Below are 19,970 nucleotides of genomic sequence, written 5' to 3'. Positions count from 1 at the left end.
TATAATCATGTGTTTTAATATCATTTACACAACAGCATAAATTACAATGAAATATGTACAGTTTTCTATTGAGGCACAAGAGAGTGGGCTGCAAAATGTCATTAGAAAAGACACATTTCAACATGTAGCTGCTTAGTCCTGATAAATTAAGCGTACTGTTATTGTTGGCTGGATCATTTCAACTGCACAGAACAATAGGCATTGTGTGTCAAGCACATTTAATCAAGAGACTAATTGTCCTATGGCACCCGAAACACAAAAAAAAAACACAAAGAAAAACTAAAAACAAATAATTTCCCCATCAATACAGACTCAATAGGTGTTCCTTTTAAAACATTCTGTATGGTTTATCGGCTTATTATACTTAAATTAAACATTGTAATTCCTGGAGACACTGAGGCACACGTGCAGTCTGTTGTTGGAATCCAAAAAAAACACAAGGAACGACACTGTCCTCTTGTGGCCAGCCTGTGCCATCGCACCGTCATTGAACACAGCAGATAATGGGAGCAGGAGTGGATGAAGTGGGATCTGTTCATTCACACACACTAGGGTCCAAGAACTGTTTTAGACTACAAATGGCTATTTTAGGTATTATTAGTTCCGAGTTGTGGGTCCCCAGAAAGTACCACCTCCTGAAAATGGCCTTCTAATGAGTCGAAGCATAATATAGCTTGCTGCAGAAAATAGACATTTCATAAATATATTTTTAAGATATATTTTTGGAAATGACGAACAGATGATAGCTTAATTTCTGGGCTTTAAGGGGTTGTAGTTCCAGACTAAATAGTACTGTATATAGCATTCAGAGATTGTGGAGCAGTTGTTTGGCTAGGCTACTACTACTTAGTCGTTGTAGTTTAAAAGAGACATAAGTGTGTAATTCTGACGTGTTTATGAGCTGGTGTTGACAGCGCACACTAATGTCTGAGTTTGGAGATGATTCTCTAAGGACAAAATGCCTTTCATTTGTTCAAAAACTTTGCAGAACAGCTTTTGAGTGCCTTGAACTACGAATTAAATAGCGGCAAGGGATACATGTACATTTTGTCTGATTTATACCTTCTTGTGCAACGGAAAACAGACGATCGACCAGCTCACAACGTGTTGCAGCGTGACACGTTGTGAGCTTGTAGATCGTCTATTTTCGGTGAGCAACACCGGCACGCAAACCATGTATAAATCCTCCATTTAGGACCTCTGAGAGCAATGTTTTTACGTCACTTAATGCCCTAATTTGTCGTACAAGAGTGTCAAGCTTAAGTAGTGAAAATAGCATATCTAGATGCTCACAACGCGTCGCAAGTGAGCTTGTAGATCGGCTATTTTCGTTCCGTTCCCCGAAAAGTAGCGGATTTTGGACACCCGATAGCGACCATATTTTTTGGAAAGGTGGAGCTTGACACAGCAGATCCGGCTCCAGATGGCAGAAATCTTCATTATCCTCTGAATTCTTCTTAGCTCAGTGATGTGCGTCTGGTCACAGTGACAAGTACACAGAGGTCTATGGCTGGATCATATAGACAGTGTCCAGGCTGGATCATATAGACAGATGTATCATATATAGACAAATGGATCATAATAGACAGAGATCATGTAGACAGAGGTCTCTACTGCTTGTATTCCTTCAGTAGTTGTCCAGCGATCACTAATCTCTGGATCTCGCTGGTTCCCTCGTAGATCTCGGTGATGCGTGCGTCACGGTAGTGCCTCTCCGCCGGCATGTCTGTCACATAGCCCATCCCCCCTAGAACCTGGATGGCCTTTTAAAATGGTACATAAAAGAGAATACAAATAAATAAATAAACATGTTGGGAGGGGTTAATTTAGTGTAATTTAGCACACACACACACACACACACACACACACACACACACACACACACACACACACACACACACACACACACACACACACACACACACACACACACACACACACGAGTGTATGAACCGTTGCATCCCTACAGTACATGTATACACTTGTTTGAATAGTGTTTCTGTACCTGGTGTGCGCAGTACGTGGCCGCTTCAGATGCTGCCAGTTTAGCCATGGCTGCTTCCTGTGGGTCAGGGAAGACAAATGAAGGTCATGAGGACTGAACAGGCTGGTTCACATGGATGTGATCTGCTTCAAATACAGCAGCATCATACCTCTTCTCTCTCCTCAGCTGCCAAGTGTTACTGGCAATTATTATTGTGATTCATTGTCCTCTGGTGATATGACTGAATTCGCTGTGAAAAGCCTGGTTTCCAATCCATTTTAAATCAGTGCCATCCACCTTTGAACCCGCCTTCTTCAAAACTAGATCTGGTCATTTCCACACACACACACACACACACACACACACACACACACACACACACACACACACACACACACACACACACACACACACACACACACACACACACACACACACACACACACACACACACACACACACACACACACACACACACACACACACACACACACACACACACACACACACACACACCTGGGACCAGATGAATCTGCCAGTGCAAAAACAAATTGCACTCTGCGATTTGGGTCTGGCGCCGCTCCATTGGGAATCCATTTCCTGCTCCCGAAGTCTGGGGTGACCAATCAGGGCCCAGTATTCAAATATGGGAGACTGTAATTGGTAGTTGGTTGCAGGTCTAACCAATTGCTTCCAGAGCCATTCTTTTGATCTCACCCCTTGGGAAAAAAAACGTCCTCAAAGAAGCACCAGATTCATATCCACGCAGTGATAGTCTGGCTACGGAAGGCTACATGGACGCACGTTGCACACAACCGTTTCCGGCTGTGTGAACCTTTAGATCCCCGTCTGTCTATCTGACCGTGACATGTAGCAACTACAACAATTGTAAAACTACAACAATTCTCTGTCGTTCTGCTTGTTTTCTGCACAGCAAGATATCCGCGGACGGCCGAGAAATCGGCTGTAATGTCTGCGACCACGGAAACGCAGAATCCTGGGGGGGAGACTAATTAGTAGGTCAGAAATTAAAGATACTATTGTGTAATATGCTTGTGTAGTATGTTGAAGCATGTCAAACGCAATGTTGTGTACCTTAGTGAAGGGTTTCTGGTGTGAGTGTTGTGCATCTTACTGAAGGGTTTCTGGTGTGAGTGTTGTGCATCTTACTGAAGGGTTTCTGGTGTGAGTGTGGTGTACCTTAGTGAAGGGTTTCTGGTGTGAGTGTGGTGTACCTTAGTGAAGGGTTTCTGGTGTGAGTGTTATGTACCTTAGTGAAGGGTTTCTTGGCGTCTCGTAGCAGTGCAGACTTCCAGGTCAGCAGACGGGCGCTCTCCAGAGCCAGAGCCATGTCAGCCAGTTTAAACTACATAACATAGAATGATACGCAACGGTCAAGTCCTTTCACACAAACTGGACTCCATCATAGCTCCATAATGGCTATGGTTTTGGAGTATGTGTGCATAAATTGGCATTACTTTATTTATCATATATTCTTTAACCACATTAACCCTATAGCATCCATATTCTGAGGGGCCAACATTCTGTTCGGCTAGATCAGCTATTTTCAGCGAAGAGATTTGATCTAGAAGGAAAAAAGGAAGGGGGCCTAATGTAGACCCCTAGGGGACACCGGTCAACAAAGTATGTAGAGTTTTCACCAGTCCTCTTGCATATTTTTAACCAGAGTCAACACTAAATGAGTCATTAGGATGATGAGTCATTTCTACTGTAAGGGTCTAGAGCTCAGTAAGATAGCATCTGTATACAGTACGAGATGAGGCAGTGACTACTACAGTGTCTTTTACAGTTTACAGTAAGTTACAATAACAATCAGTTAAGCCTGATTCACGCTCTGTCCAATGATGGTGTCTCACGTCAAAATGGTATTTTTAGTATAAATTAAGAATTACTAGGCTATTACATACAGTAGAAGCCACTTTCAGTTTCAAAAACACTGGTCGTCGAGAGTGCTGAAGCGCTGGACACAGGCCCTTAGGGTTCCCAAACTTTTCAGGCCACGACCCCCCCCCCACAATAAACGTATTTGAACTGGGGAACCCCAACCCTGACAAGCACTTGGAATTGTAGGCATTACATTTAGTTTGACTCGGTTCCACAGATAAAATAGTCCCCAAATGATTTGGGGACTCCCCTGGGGATCGCGATCCCCAGTTTGAGAACCAATGCCTTAGGGAAGCTATAGTCCAACTCAGGATGGGATAATATTCAAACCTATCAGATTAGAGAGTACAGATGACAGATGCGTGCTTATTGGTTCTCAGCCATACCTGGATGGCCTGCATCTTGCTAATAGGTTCTCCAAACGCAGTGCGTTTGTGTGCATAGTCTGCGGCGCAGTCCAGAGCCGCCTGGGCGATGCCAAGAGCCTGGGCTGCGATACCAATACGCCCACTGTCCAGGGTTTGCTGTAGAGATCATACAACAAAGACCATCAGAAGCAATAACAACAACTATTATTGTAATAATACAAGGTTGCTGTTCGACAGCAATGATATAATATTCATATAACATGGTGTAAAGCATTGTAAGTGAAGTGGTGCGTAGTACCATGGCTATTTTGAATCCAGCACCACGAGGGCCCAGCATGTTGCCCAGAGGTACCCTGCAGTCTTCCAGGATGATGTTGGCAGTGGATGAGCCTCGGATGCCCAGTTTGTCTTCCTTCTTTCCCAGTGAAAGGCCTGGATGTGGCATGGGCACCAGGAACGCACTGATTCCCTACATAGGATGGGGTCAATGGGGTAAAGAAACGACAGACAGCAGTTAATGGCACTTCGCACCTCAACACCCCCGTTTCTCCAAACGGTGATGTTAACATTGGTCCCAGGCTTTAGCCAGGGCAACGGGAGTTCATTTCACCTCTTCGCTGTCTGTGCGTGTCTTCATGGAATAATTAAAACAACTCAACATGAACAGATAGCTAGCTAGCCTACGAAAGAAATACTGCTGAAAACTTAAAATTAGTAGTTTTCCACCTGTTAACATGCAATCTATTATCCTACCTTTGTATTGCTTGTAAATCTATATTTCTAATATGCACTGGTAAACCTAACACAAATGTATCTAAACTAAAACAAAAAATGGCCTGGTCAGAGTGTGTCTGTGCGCATTCGCGAAGTGCGTACGCATATTTGCGCATGTGACATCATTAAAATAGGGTAGCATATACCCAGCTATAAAATCAGCACTACAACACTGGGAGTGAGAATGTGTTGGTTCTCTACGTCAGCCAGTGAAACGTTCATGTCAACAACGTTGTGAACCTTTAAAAACCACCAGGCCAAACACACCTTGTGTTTGAGTTTCTTGTCTGTGGTGGCAAACACCACGGTAGCAGAAGCATCCCAGCTGTTTGTGATCCAGGCTTTGGTTCCGTTTAGAACCCACTCATCTCCCTCCTGCCGCGCCGTTGTGGAGGCCGCACCTGCATCACTGCCGTTACCTGTAAAGAAATGGTGCGATTTATTAGGAAGGGCTTTACTGACATTATCAACTCCTTGTTAATCAATGTATTTGTTTCATAAATTGCATTTTTATTCTATGTGCTTCTCCTAGCTAATGTTTACGTGCCACACATTGATAATGACTTGATTAAAAAGATGAATAAACTGTATTTATCTGTATTTATCTGTGAAAATCTCCATTGTGAGTGTCTAGCAAGCATCTATAGGTTTCTATAGAGGTTATATGCATTGTGGAGGTCTTCCTAGCATCCAGGTGTCTACAGCAGGGGTCTTCAATAGGGGGTCCGGAGAGTTACTACAGGGGGGCCGCCAAATCTTTGTGTGATGGGATATTTTTTTTACATGAACGATTTGAACCCTAGCATCCCTATTTTAAGGAGAACTTAAGCCAAAAATAGCCGATCTACAAGCTCACAACGCCTCGGCTATTTTCAGCAAAGGGAGGGAAAAAAGAGCAGACTAAGTACAAAGTGAAAGAAAGGTCACGTTTACTAAGTAGCTATCCATGAAATCTATGAAAAGGTTTAATCTGCAACACAATTTTATACAATAAGTAGTGAGGGGTCCCTGCTTCATTTCTCTCTCAGATAGGGGGTCCTTGGCCTGAACAATGTTGAAGACACCTGGTCTACAGTATATCAAATCATGCATCCCTCAGTGTATTTCTTTTAATCATTTCCAGTTTGCAAAATGATCAGTCATACTTTATGAAAGTAAAGACTTTTTCATGAACATACTATACCTTTTTCTTCATCATCGTCTTTGAGTGACAGGGAGACAATAAACAAGGTATGTTATTACCTGGTTCACTGAGTGAAAAGCAGCCCACTTTCTCTCCGGTGGTGAAGGGAGTGATCCATTGTTGTTTCTGTTCTTCTGAGCCATTCTTCAATATCGGACCAATGTAGAGAGACTGCAGAAAACAATCACACGCACATTACAAGTGCTGCACCATCAACGAAGTTCAACAAAGCCATGCTTAGATAAAGTTATGTACATTTATGGATGGATATGGCCACATTTTAGACCAAATATCTATATTGTGATCATATTAAAGGAATGACTATTGGTGCTTTCATTAATTATTTACATAATGCAAGGCAAATGTATTTCATGTGTTCAAGCCTGGAACTAATGGAGATGGAAAAACTAAAACATTCTTGAGTTCAACTTGAACTTTTGAAAGTTCCTCATTTCCTTTTTTATCATTTTTGCTGCTGAAAGCCAGTCAGTGTGAAGAGGTACACTCAATCAACCATCAGAAGGACAACAGGTCATTACATTGGTTAACAGCTTAAAAGCTTTTTGGAGTACAGGAGTCGAGACTTAATATACAATATGGATTCATGGATTGCTACTGTACTTAACAATGATGAACATCGCAGCTTGTGTGAGTTCAGAGACTTACAGTACATCACTTTACTGTAATGCAACCTTTAACCACTTAAACCCCATATACTGCTTTGACCAGGGCCCCCAGGGGTCTAGACACTGTAGATTTACAGATACAGTAGATTCTAGTAGATTCTAACCACACAGAGGACATTCAGTTGCCAATGGCAGGATAGACATTGTTCCCTCATTTTTTCCACCTCTACACAAAATAGTTTTGCCAAAAATAGGCCATCTACAAGATTAGATAATTCACCAAATGTTCACCTAGTGTCGCCTATTAGTACGGCATGGCCAGAATAGGGACGCAAGGGTTCATGTGGTGAAAAGCAGGATAGGACAACACTTTATGCCACATCACAATATTACCATATCCAAAATCCCAGAACCATATCTAGTCTCATATCGCAAACTCCTCAATATAGTATTGATATATTGTGCAGCCTTATCAATGTCCACAAACTGTCGACCTTTCACACAAAAAGCCTGGAAAATACTGACAATATTCTGGCCCACATCCAACCAACACCTTCTTAGCCTGTGTAAACAGGACAGCATGGTGGAAATGGATTGGGCATGCAATGCGTAGAGAGCAGGATAACATCACCCCGAATGCCCTTCCCTGGACACCAGACGGTAAACATTAAAGAGGCCTATGACCCAAGAACACCTGGCGTAGGACAGTGGAGGGAGGGTATCAAGAAGACTCACCTCAAAACCAACTCACCTCAGAGGTAGGAATACTCACCCCGGAAGACTCACCCCCAAGATTTTCGGGGGGTAGGAACACTCACCCCATGACCTGAGAAAACTCACCTCGGAAGACTCACCTCAGAGGTAGGAATACTCACCCCAATGTTTAAAAAAAGGTAGATCTACCGGCTTGTGAGCTTTCCATTTTCACAGAATGCTTTCATAATGTGAGCTTTCCATTTTCACAGAATGCTTTCATAATGATGTTTAATCCATATCTGGATTAATCCATATCTGGATTAAATTCTTTCTTTGAAGGTATAGAATTAATAAAGTGCTTTAAATAGTGCTTTAAATACAAGGTAGATTTCATCAGAAAAGGTAAAAAGGTAGATCTACCGGCTTGTGAGCTTTCCATTTTCACAGAATGCTTTCATAATGTGAGCTTTCCATTTTCACAGAATGAATGAAAGGTAGATTTCATCAGAAAAGTGAACAAGGAATGCAAATAGCAAATAGCATGGTCATTTGCTATGTGTCTCCAGCTCCACACCTTGCCCCATCCACCTATTAGATATCAAACAATGAATCATTAAGTGGAATGGGATATTAGTGTTAAGTGGTCAACCCCCCTCCTCCCCTTCACTCCTGTGCCCCCATCAAACAAACAAACAAACAAACAAAGGTAGGAACCCAGAGAAATGAACATTCCAATGTCAATGTATGTTGTTAAATTACATTTAGCTAATTAAAGTGCTTTAAATACAAGGTAGATTTCATCAGAAAAGTGAACATTCCAATGTGTATAATGCAAACAAATACTTACTTAACAAAGAAAAATGAAGAAAAACTCCAGTGAAGGTAAAACACAGGTATAATGTTTTGTTTTCTGTGTGAACACATTTGTGAGAAAAGCTTTTGGTAAGCATTATTGAACTTTAGTTACTTTAGTTACTATTAGATATACATTTCACTATTGTAAGCATTATTGAACTTTAGTTACTATTAGATATACATTTCACTATAGTAAGCATTATTGAACTTTAGTTACTATTAGATTAAGCTACGTGCTTAACTGAGCTATCCAGTTTAGTAGACCTTGTATTGCGAATTTGTACTTCCATGTACTGTTATGTACTGCCATGTACTGTTCTCATGTCTTACTAAATAAAGTACATCAATCAATCAATCAATCAATTTCACTATTGTAAAACATGCATTAAACACTTTTCCCTATTTTTACCTAGGATATTTAGTTACCTACTACTTTGCTGGTATAAATGATAACAGCATAGAACATTGCATTGCACACATGCATTGTTTGAGAACTTTAGTTTTTAGAAATATTACTTTTGGTACATTTTGATGCCTTACTCTTTGTGTGTGTGTGTGTGTGTGTGTGTGTGTGTGTGTGTGTGTGTGTGTGTGTGTGTGTGTGTGTGTGTGTGTGTGTGTGTGTGTGTGTGTGTGTGTGTGTGTGTGTGTGTGTGTGTGTGTGTGTGTGTGTGTGTGTGTGTGTGTGTGTGTGTGTATTTTAAACACAAATATATCATTGAACAACATCATTTGGTAATTCTATACCTTCAAAGACAGAATTTAATCCAGTATGGATTAAACGTGTCTCATTATGAAAGCATTCTGTGAAAAAGGAAAGCTCACAAGCCGGTAGATGTGCCTTTTTTAAACATACAGACTTGGTGTAGAGGGGAAAGGTTAAACCCACCCACAAAACAAAAACTCACTGTACATTACACCATTGAGTTTTTCTGGGTGAGTTTTCCTACCCCCGGGGTGAGTGTTCCTACCCCCGGGGTGAGTGTTCCGAGGTGAGTTTTCTCAGGTCCTGAGTTGAGTTTACCCACCCCCCGGGGTGACTGTTCCTACCCCCGAGGTGAGTATTCCTTTTTCAGTTGAGGTGAGTTTGTCTTGAGGTGAGTCTTCTTGTATTCTGGAGGGAGAGCTGAAGACGTACATATATCTCAAACTCAGTTTAGTATATGCTACAGAGGGTCTAAAAAAATCTCTGGAGTAGATGTCTTCTCCCTAATTCAAGAAAGATCTGCAATCGCTTCTCTTATCCACCAAATACTTATGGTCTGCCTTATTAACCTGGGTCCATTCAATATTTTCCAGAGAGGTTTAGTTTTTGTGCCTGACTTTTATTGTTGCGATATGCTTTTGTCGTTTCTTTTTTTGGGTATATTGTCCATACGTTTTTTTCATCGGTGACATGTCTCTATTAATATTGTATTTGTAATAGATGTGTATATGCCACATTTATGTAATTGTATCCTAAAATGTATGTACAACAATTCCCGCAGAATGCCACTTCTCAAGCCCCTGGAGGGTTTATAGGCATTCTCCTTCACATTTTTACTGATTCTTTGTGTCTCATTTTTTTAAATTCTGTTGCAAGTGAAAATAAACAAACAATATAGGCATAAACGACATTAAGTAAGTATCCATCAGATTGTGTGAGTACTTGCATTGTTAACGGAGACCACTACTCCTGTGCTAGCACAGCCTCTGCTGATCTCCTCCATGGCCAGGCTGTATGCCAGGTAGTCCATCCCAGCCCCGCCAAGCTCCTCTGGGACCTCTATGGCCATCACTCCCATGGCACCCAACTCCTGGACCTGGAAAACATTATCAGAGCAGGTTTCTCATCCATCCACTCCATTGCAGGATTGTCTCCCATTGGTGGATACCATAGTAACTTAGTAAGTACATTCACTCAAGTACAGTACTAAAACCGGATGTAACTTTTTTTAAATGAATAAAATGTTACTTTGTCCAATATGTATGGTAGAGTATGTTAATACAATATAACTTAAACAATTGGGGTGATTGTATTTTGTCTCCCTGCTCTTCTATTGAGACATTTAGATCGTGTCAAAGGTCATGTCTCACTCATAGACATAGACGCGTTGTGAGCTTGCAGAAAGGTTAATTTTGGTGCACAACATGATTCCATTGAAGACTTCTGTGGAATCCAAATGACTGAAATCAGTGGTGTCGTGGCGACTGAGGACTTGAATCCATGCGTACCTGTTTGGCAGGGTACAGGTGTTCTTTATCCAGTTTAGCAGCGATGGGGGCCAGCTCTCTGTCTGCGTAGTCTCTGCACGTCTGCCTCAGCATCTGGTGCATCTCTGGTAACTCTGCCAGCTGGCTCAGACTTCTACAGCCACTCACACACAGACCCACAGCTGGAAAAGACAATTTATAATGTAGGCATTTAGCAGACGCTCTAATCCAGAGTGACATACAGTAAGGAAGGTAAACACTTACATCAAATGCAGAGACAGTGTAGTGCCTCAGTAAACTAGGATCTCAGGTAAACCAAGAACCTAGCATCAGTCTAAACACTATACTATCAAAATAATAATCTGTACATTGAAACTATAGGATACCCGGTAAACAATGAACCTAGCATCACAATCCATTAAAAACATCACAAACGTCAGCAGTTCACTATTTTTAATCTGTCAACCAAACCAATCAAGAATCAAGATTGTTATAACCTACAATATGTGTACACACACAAGGAGGTTTTGGTTCCTCAACATTGTAGCAGTCAAAGCAAAACAAAACAAATGGTTCATAAGACAAAACAAAACAGGAACACACAAGTGCTAATAAACCACTTGATGCAGTTAGTAAGTTGTTCATCTCTGTTCTCTGGAGTGTGCAGTCCCTTTCTTATGGAAGGTCCATCCTTTTTTAAAGTTTATACGCCTGCTGCCTAGCACCTCCTACTGTATGTTCTTTTTGGGATGTGCAGGAGTCCTCTTTTGTTCTATATCATATATGTAGTAATAAATGTATATCCAGCACACCTGCACTCACATCATACAGTAAAGACATATCCTCCTGTCCATCAATACCCCAACTCCTCTATGATGAACATTTATTAGGACCGCAATGGAAACCCAGGACGTTTTTGTGTTATCCTTTTAGCCTAAATGTCTGACAGTACCTTGTGCTGTTTACATTTCTGACTAATAAAGTATTCAATCAATCAATCTAATTGATTGAGCCAGACAAATGTCCCATAGTTTGCTAGTTTTGTTTGCAACATAATTTACACTGTTGGCAATCATACTTTAAAAGCAGCAGTTTCTGGCCTAGGCCGTGGCGTCGCGGTCTAGGCACCCTTGGTTGAAATCCCTTAACAGACAGCGTGCCGCGGGTTCGCGTCCCGTTCCCGACGGCCTTTGCTGCGTGTCTTCCCCCATCTCTCTCCCCATTTCCTGTCAGACTACTTTCTCTGTCCCTCTCCAAATAAAGCAATAAAAGCCCCAAAAAAAAAATCTTATATAAAAAGCAGCAGTTTCTGTCATGAGTTTCAGCCACTGTGTACATTCTGGCATAATGTGAACTCTTCCAGTTAAGTAAAATCAGCCTGTCTGATACAATAAAACCTGTTCCTGTTTAAATCCCATCTCTGCTGGCATAAGGGATTTGTACCCTAAAAGACACATGTGGGGAGACACCCATGAACTTTGTTTAATTTAATCCAGTATTTTCAATACCATCTTCCAAAAAGGAAGTACCCCAGAGCAGTCCCATGAAGCATGAAGAAAAATAAATGTGTTTTTTCTTCTTGCATTGTTGTTGTTTGCATGTTGCATTTCCAACATTTATTGTCTTGGGTTAAAGCCATTCTTAACAGTTTCATGAAGTGTAAAATATTTGGCCTGATTCTTTTTTTCCTCATTTCTCATTTCGCTACTCAGTGAGAAAAAGAAAGACGTCGAACATAGCAATCAGTCTGGATTGTAGGCTATAAACTATTATCAAAACAAAGCCTACACCCCTCTATCTTGTTTCTCTTTTATGTGTGACAGTGCATATCATTTGTTCATCATTCAGATATCATTGAATGAGCAGAGTGGCCACCACTGAAATCAGAATGATCAGAATATAAAACATTGATAAACAGGACCAGTTGATCTATAATCTAAATGCTTAACTATTCATTGCTAACCTGTGTGGGCTATATCTGGGTGAAAGGTCATGTCCATCCACTCACACATAACCTCTGTCCCAGTTGGTAGGCTGTAGCATGAGTTAGCAAATCATGTCTTAAAAGCTAGAAACATCCTGGTGTTATAAAGGAAAGGACTTTTACTAAACTATGTGTCTAAACTAAGTGCTTTTTCATGTGTCTTGTATAAGCATTTGACACGTTCTGTTCACCAGGCACCAGGTTAGGTAAGGAAGCTAGCTCAATGCATAGTCGTTACTCAACCTAAATTAGCATTACAAATGTTCTTTGAGACGATGTTGATGCTACTGGTGACATGCTACTAAATTAAACTTTTTAAGCAATAATTAACCACAAAGTGTGTCCACAAAGAAAGCCTCAGATGACCAGAGAGGGACATTGTTACATGTTGACATTATACTGGGGTCAATTCACTTTGCAATCTGCAGATCCGGTCTAGAGCGGATACGGAAACGGTCCTGTCAGTGTGTATTGTGTGGGTGCATGGAAACTACCAGATACAGTAGGCGGGCTTTAGACCGGATGCGAGCACTGAGCAGTACATAAGAGCCTACAAGGCTTGTCGCGAGGTTACATGTATGTGATTTTGTAAGCAATAAGTCATAAAAGCAGCGAACACTTTTATAATACTTAAGAAATACTACTGACCTCTGCTCGCCTTAAAAAGGGCCGCCATTCCTCCTGGACTTGCCTGTAAGTTAAACGAATGTGGAAATATAACTCATACACAGCGAACAGTCACACATACACACAAGCTGTGTATGTCTACGCTGCAACGACGTGAGTCAAGGCGGCAGATGACGTCACATGACCATGACGTACCAAGGAGGAGGAGGGTCTTTTTCTTGGCTTTAAATCAGGGGTCTTCGACGTTTTTCAGGTCAAGGAGTACCCCTTAGCTTGAGAGAAGATGGAGCAGGGACCCCCACTTTCAATTGTGTTGCAGTTTACAAAAAATTATAATATTGTAATTATGTCATGTATCTCCTATCCAACAACTAGCGTTATTATTTTAGTATGCAATAAAGAATTACATAATGATTTTATAATGGGGGGGGGCATCATCAGCCGGGGATTGAACCCTCCCACTCTCAGACTAGACACTCTCACACTGAGCTAGTTTATACAACAGTTACACAACAGTTTACTTTAAACACTTACATTTCTCATCTCATCTAATCTAATCTCATATTAACAGATTTTTTTTTACCTTAATCTCATATCTTATTTGACCTGGGATCTCATCTCCTTTAATCTCATGAAGTGAAAACAAGTGGTGGAAAAAGTACAAACTTATATACTCATATACTTAAGTACAATCTTAAGGTACGTTAACTTAATTTGAGTATGTCCATTTTTCAATACTTAATACTTCTATCAGCACTACATCTCAGAGACAAATATTGTACTTTTTACTTCACTACAATTATTTGAAGACTTTAGTTACGCTTTACTTTGTATATTTAGATTTTGGGCCACACATGGCTTGGCAAGGCTTACCATTTCTACATTGTGCTATTGCTGTACTTTAACTTAAAGCTGCACTATGTAACTTTCCTCCTCTACCCCAGATTTGAACCTGTTATCCTGCGCAAGGGCAGATTTTGTTTTTGTCATTGAGCTAATAGAGACTGCCTGCTTGCTCAGGGGATAAATTGGATCTTGAGTGATGCACACATCTACTGCCCACTGACTACCATTATACGATGAAACCAGTGGCGGAGCGTCCGGGTAGGCCGGGACTCCCGGGGCCCGGGCCGTCAAATCACATGGACCTTTATTTTATTAGAAATTGACGCACTCCGCCTCGCCGCCTCTCCGCAACTTTACCAGAGATTCACCAGCTTACATGGACTGCAAATCTATTCGAGGCACCCCAATACACTGTTGGAAGCTCACCCTAACCCTAAAAGCCACATGCGCTGGGGGGTGGGGGGGGGGGCTGATCAGTGTGCCGGCTTTCAGTTGTTCCCCCACTGGATGAAACATCTCTCAAAGTCAGTCTTTTAGCACATGAATGAACACAAAGCAAGCTGATTCTGACAATATGTAACTCAAATAGTTGTTAAGTGCCTTTCTACAACTTAAGTGTCGGGAAGACTGAAGAAGCAAAAGACAGCAGTATGGTACAACTGGTTTACTAGGACGGGGTTCAATCCCTTGCAGTGAATAGGGTTCAGAAAGAGTCAGAATGGTTGTCATTGTTATCCATACTACATAGTATGCATGCTAGATCATTCATTGTATCCATACTACATAGTATGCATGCTAGATCATTCATTGTATCCATACTACATAGTATGCATGCTAGATCATTCATTGTATCCCTACAACATAGTATGCATACCAGATAATTCATTGTATGCATAGTATATACTACTACTAGTTTTACTCTGTTTCAACCTGTCATGGATCAATCTACCACCTGGTGTTGCATGCTATTGCAACCTTTCATGGATCAGTATGGATCAATCTATCCCCTGGTGTTTTACTCCACTTGTCATATCAGTATCATGTCCATTATCATGTCAGTATTAAGTCCAGTATAACGTTAGCATCATGTGTCAGTATCATGGTCAGTCAGTATTATGGTTACATTTTTTTGTAAAGCGAGGAGGATTGATGTAGCTCGCCTCCCTCAGGTAGGAGAGGGAGGAGGATTTTTCCCTCTTCCTTACGCTCTGTATCGTCGTGTGTTCACCTTAGGGACTTTCTCCTTTTAACATCGTTTTGGAATGTCTTCTGTTCTGAGGTGCTATTACACACATTATTGCAATATATACAACTATACAAGAAGTTATGAATCAAGGCCCCTGGAGGGTCCCTGCACCTGTATGCAGAAGCCATCCTAAATGAAATAAGTTAAAGAACCATGCAGGATTGATAGAATGATTCAGTCCATGTAAACACACACACACACAACAGCATATAACACGAAAAAAAAAAGATTTTTATTTCTGAACTGCTTTGTTACAACCAGTCCAACACGTAAAGTTCCTACCTGTCTTGAAAACAAAAAAAAGTCATTGAAATAAAAATAAATTTAATAACAATAATCATCGAATAATATTATCAATAATATATCAGTATCATCATGACCTTAATGGTGATAATAATAATAACCCAAAAGCCAGTAGTATTTTGTGTTTTTATGGCATTATGAAAAACAAGTTTTTCCGATGGGTGTAAACCAAGAGTATTTCTACAGCGAAGATCTCGGGGGAGGGGTGTTTGTCGACAGGGGAGGAGGGGGACGTCCCCGAAAAGAAACACAATAAATATGAAAAGCGCAGGAGTTCTTGGCATTTAAAAAAAAATAATCATCTGTAACTTGCAGGTACAATATCTAAACTCTTTATGTGCAAGATCCGAGCCGTAAAGTCTTCACCACAAACAATTATACTCACATGAAAAAAAAAAAACCTAGTCTTCCCCCGCAAACAATTTGTTTTGTTTTCTACATTTAATCTTTTTTAAATAAACCTAGAGCATTTTTGTCCATTTTTCATATACACATATATTTATATATACTTTAAAATTTTGTTTTTTTTGTTTTATTTTTTCTTCCTATATGCCATCCTTTCGTTGTCTTCTGTCGAGCATATTATGTGAGTCAAGAATTTGTGTAATGACCAAAAAAAGAAAAACATCTTCACTGAATAAAACGCACAAAGCCATAAGGATGCACGTCGTGCGCGTGCCGTGCGTTGCGTGCGCGCACTCACCACATTTACACAGAGAGACAGTGTGACAGAAACCTGCCAGGAGCAATAAGCAGAGAGCTGGCGGCTTGTGTTGTTTTTTTTCTTAAAAACGTCCAATTTTGCCAGTTTGTGGAAAACACAGCGATTACACACCGAACGAACGGCCTCAAGCTCCTGCTCCATTTGGTCACAGTTTTGTACCCTTCTGAGGACATGATACTACTCTAGAGCAGTGGTTCTCAAACTTTTTCATGTCAAGGACCCCCAATATGATAATTGGCCGCGGACCCCCATCTCAAAATATTTTGTTCCAGGGACCCCCAGAAGCAAAGATTTGAGTTACAAATGTTCGCTTTAAAAGTCAAATACATATAATTTTGGGGGTCCTCGACATGAAACCACTGATTTAGCAACACACGTTTTTCAGAAAACTGGTAGGATTTAGAAGACATTTTGTAGAATCGTTCTCAGGTCTTAATGGGTTAAACTCCCGAGAAGAAGCGGGGGGGGGGGGGGGGGGGGTGATGATGATGATGATGGCTTCCACTCAGCAACAGGTTATTTGGCACATAGAACAACCATTAAGTAACACATTGGGCTAAAAAAAAAAGGTGCAACAAAGTAAAACCCGGTTTGGTTTACAAAAATAAAAGACACCTAGAAAAGGTGACAACATTTTCTCTATAAGACAATATTCCTCCCCCCCCTCTAATTGGATAAAGGCTACTATAGAATATCACAAACACAGCCCTAGTCAAACCCCCTTTTTCCTATACTGTTTTTAAGTCACACACGCATGTCACAGCTCTGGAAATGCATCGACAACACAGATGAGGAACATTGTAACTGCATGAAAAATTAAAACCCCTGAAATTATTTGAGTTCAACAATCCTCTCCTCCCTCGTCTCTCTCTCGCTGGCCTGTTGTTTTTACACAATCCGCAGCAGCACTTTTTTTGTTGTTTTTGTAGACCTTAAGTTAAAACGAGTAAAAACGTTTAAAAGTCCCATCAGCAAAAAACCTTAATATCCTATTAACACCTGTTTGTTTTTTTATTATCTGGGCTCTGTGTCGCGTCCGGAAAAAAGGCTGTATAAAAAAATAAAAATCATATAACCGGAGTATTATAATCATAACCTTCACCTAAAACTCGTCTTGACACGGTGCACCGCTGACTAAACTGAAAGCATAAACCAACGATTATGATTATTTGTGAGCGAAAGGGAACATCCAATGTTCTAACCTGGAATGGCTGCAAGACTACGATGAGAAGGACATGCAGACTTTTGGCCGGGTGTCTGAAACATACACAGTGCGCTATAGGCTTAAGTTTTAGGCGCCGTCATCATCATACGGCAAAGTGTCGCACGCCGGAAATAGCCGATTCCACGCATTACGTTCAAATGCTTGATCGGCTACTGTCCCCCCCACTCCGACACTGCTGTGCGGCAAAGTGTAAATGGGGCTTTTTACGTTCCGGCTAACTAAGTACAACTGAGGTATGAGCGCAGCCAGTCCATTGAAAGCTGTCAGACCAATCCCCTCCCCCCCCTCCCCAGCGACTTAAGATACACACCACCGCCTCCACCCGCCCCGCCCCCAAAACACCACGGAAATGCCCCCCCCCCCACCCCCTTTCTTTCTCTCCCCTTACCTCACCACCAAGCCTGACAGAAGGACAGATTTACAAACAGGCAAAACAGAGAAATCCCCATTAATGCAAACAGGCTGTAGAGTAGAGAGTAATATACTGGAGATGCACATTGGAACAGTTGCGTTATATATACACTCAAAAAACCAAAAGGCTACGCTCTCCTCAGTCAGTCAACTGGATCCTTCTCATCTCTTCCTGTTGAGTGTAACCGTCATGCGCCGAGAGTTACGTCATCTCTGTCTGTGAGTGTAACCGCCATACGCAGAGAGTTACATCATCTCTGTCTGTGAGTGTAACCGCCATATGCAGAGAGTTACATCATCTCTGTCTGTGAGTGTAACCGTCATACGCCGAGACTTACATCGGTGCCAATAGTTTAGCCATTTCCTAGAGATATACCCACCTTCGTGGTTACAGGTGTTCCCATAGTAACGGCTGCTGTTTCGTGTGTCAACCGATAGAATTCTCGGTCTCTATGGCAACTGGCTGTAAAAGGAGCCGATCTGGTAACAAAAAAAAAGTGTGGTCCTTTTTTTCCTACGTTCCTGTTTCTGCACTGGAATGGTGAGCGGAGCGCCCCCTGTAAATATTCCTGTCAAGCAGGTCCTCAATCCGCCTGGGTGCGTCAGGTGATCCTGGGTCCATCAGGTGACTCAGATCCTGGGGTGCGTCAGGTGATCCTGGGTGCATCAGGTGACTCAAGTAAATATTGATGTTGGCACTTCATACACGTTTTTAATCATGGAATGCGGAACGGACAGAGGAAAGGATGGAGGGGACCAAAGTCAAGCAGCCTTGTATTTCTCCTCTCTCTCTCCCTCTCTCTTGAAAGAATACACAAATACATTCCCCAACTAAATCCTGCAAGACTCAACTCTGAAGAGAAGAAACAAAATACACAAATACACACACACATACATGGATGTGCATCCTTGTCCTGAGCGATGCCGTTTTTTAGTTTTTAGTCTTGTCCGTTCTTTTCATTTTGTTTTTGTTTGTCATCTGGCTGTTGCCCCCCCTTGTTCACTCCTGTGATCCAGCCTAGGCGTGCCTGGGAGCTGGACTAGCCAGTCAGTCTTCTGGGGCTTCAGGTGAAGAGAAGAGTGGGTACGGTACTGTGTGGGGGGGGGGGGGGGGGGGGTGTAGGGGGCTAGCACAACACAGACCGTCCACTCTCCAGGACATGACGTCTGAGCGTGTGTGTGTGTGTGTGTGTGTGTGTGTGTGTGTGTGTGCATGCGTGTGATGTTTTGAGTGAGTGTAAGACTAAAGGCTCCAATAATACTTGGTGTTGCATGACACCGGTTGTGAGCTTGTCGGTTGGCTCTCTTTTTGGCGCGGTTGACAGCGGCTCGCACGTATACATCAGGGGGAGAGAGCGATGCGGCGATGAGTCAAACATTTACTAAGCCTGTGGTTTGGCAGCCTGCGCCCTGGCCGGCTCGCCGGGGTCAAGCATGTTAGGTTAATGTCGGTAAGGAGGAGAGCCCCCCCTCCCCAGATAAACCTGATTAAATCCCACTCCAGGGCTGGTGTTGAGGAGGGAAGGGGGGGAGGGGGAGAGACGTAGAGAGTATACGACAGGGAGAAATCAACGTTCCTTTATCACATACATGCAGATTATTCTAAACATGCTGGGTTCTCTCTCTCCAAACATCCCGTCCTTCTCTCTCTCTCTCCGCATCTTTGATTTCGATCCTTCCGTTTCCTTGACCGGTCGGCTAAAAGTCCTATGGCAACGTTTTCTTTGGCACGTTTTTTTTCCGTCACGTGCTTAACGACATGGTCAACGATATAAGAGTGGTCAATACAGTAAAAGAAGCTGGTGGGGGTCCGTCCAACGCTCCGCACGTCAACGGTTGTGTGAGGCTTTATTCTGTGAGGGGGGGGGGTGGGGGGGGACGGATCGAGGAGCAGGTGTTCAGGGGCACGTAGACAATGGCCGATACGGAGGAGGTGGGGGGTGGGGATGCAGTGTGTGTGCAAGTGTGTGTTATAATAGGTGTGTGTGTATGTCTGCGTGTGTGCGTTTGTGTCATGTGT

The 19,970-nt window shown here is 42.1% G+C and overlaps 1 protein-coding gene across 1 annotated transcript; it reads right to left on the bottom strand.

The window, feature by feature from the left end:
* On the bottom strand, positions 1–13,353 carry acads (acyl-CoA dehydrogenase short chain). Its single transcript, XM_084046221.1, has 10 exons — positions 13,217–13,353; positions 10,606–10,766; positions 10,044–10,193; positions 6,274–6,385; positions 5,299–5,450; positions 4,556–4,726; positions 4,276–4,413; positions 3,255–3,350; positions 2,006–2,062; positions 1–1,763 (listed from the first exon to the last, which is right to left on the bottom strand). Exons 1-10 carry the CDS (start codon positions 13,242–13,244, stop codon positions 1,611–1,613), a joined length of 1,218 nt encoding a protein of 405 aa, XP_083902347.1. The 5' UTR covers positions 13,245–13,353; the 3' UTR covers positions 1–1,610.
* Positions 13,354–19,970: the final 6,617 nt, after the last annotated feature.

Source organism: Gymnoscopelus microlampas (genome assembly GCF_963454915.1).
Source record: "Gymnoscopelus microlampas genome assembly, chromosome: 21".
NCBI classification, from domain to species: domain Eukaryota; kingdom Metazoa; phylum Chordata; class Actinopteri; order Myctophiformes; family Myctophidae; genus Gymnoscopelus; species Gymnoscopelus microlampas.
Note: the sequence above shows the minus strand (reverse complement) of the source record. Positions and strands in the feature narration are given on the sequence as shown.

Excerpts from the sequence above, each read along its gene's own strand:
- acads (XM_084046221.1), bottom strand. The coding sequence starts at position 13,244 with ATGGCGGCCCTTTTTAAGGCGAGCAGAG. Across the intron at positions 4,414-4,555 it reads CTGGATTCAAAATAGCCATG|CAAACCCTGGACAGTGGGCG; the intron begins GTACTACGCACC and ends TGATCTCTACAG. Across the intron at positions 3,351-4,275 it reads GCAAGATGCAGGCCATCCAG|TTTAAACTGGCTGACATGGC; the intron begins GTATGGCTGAGA and ends TATGTTATGTAG.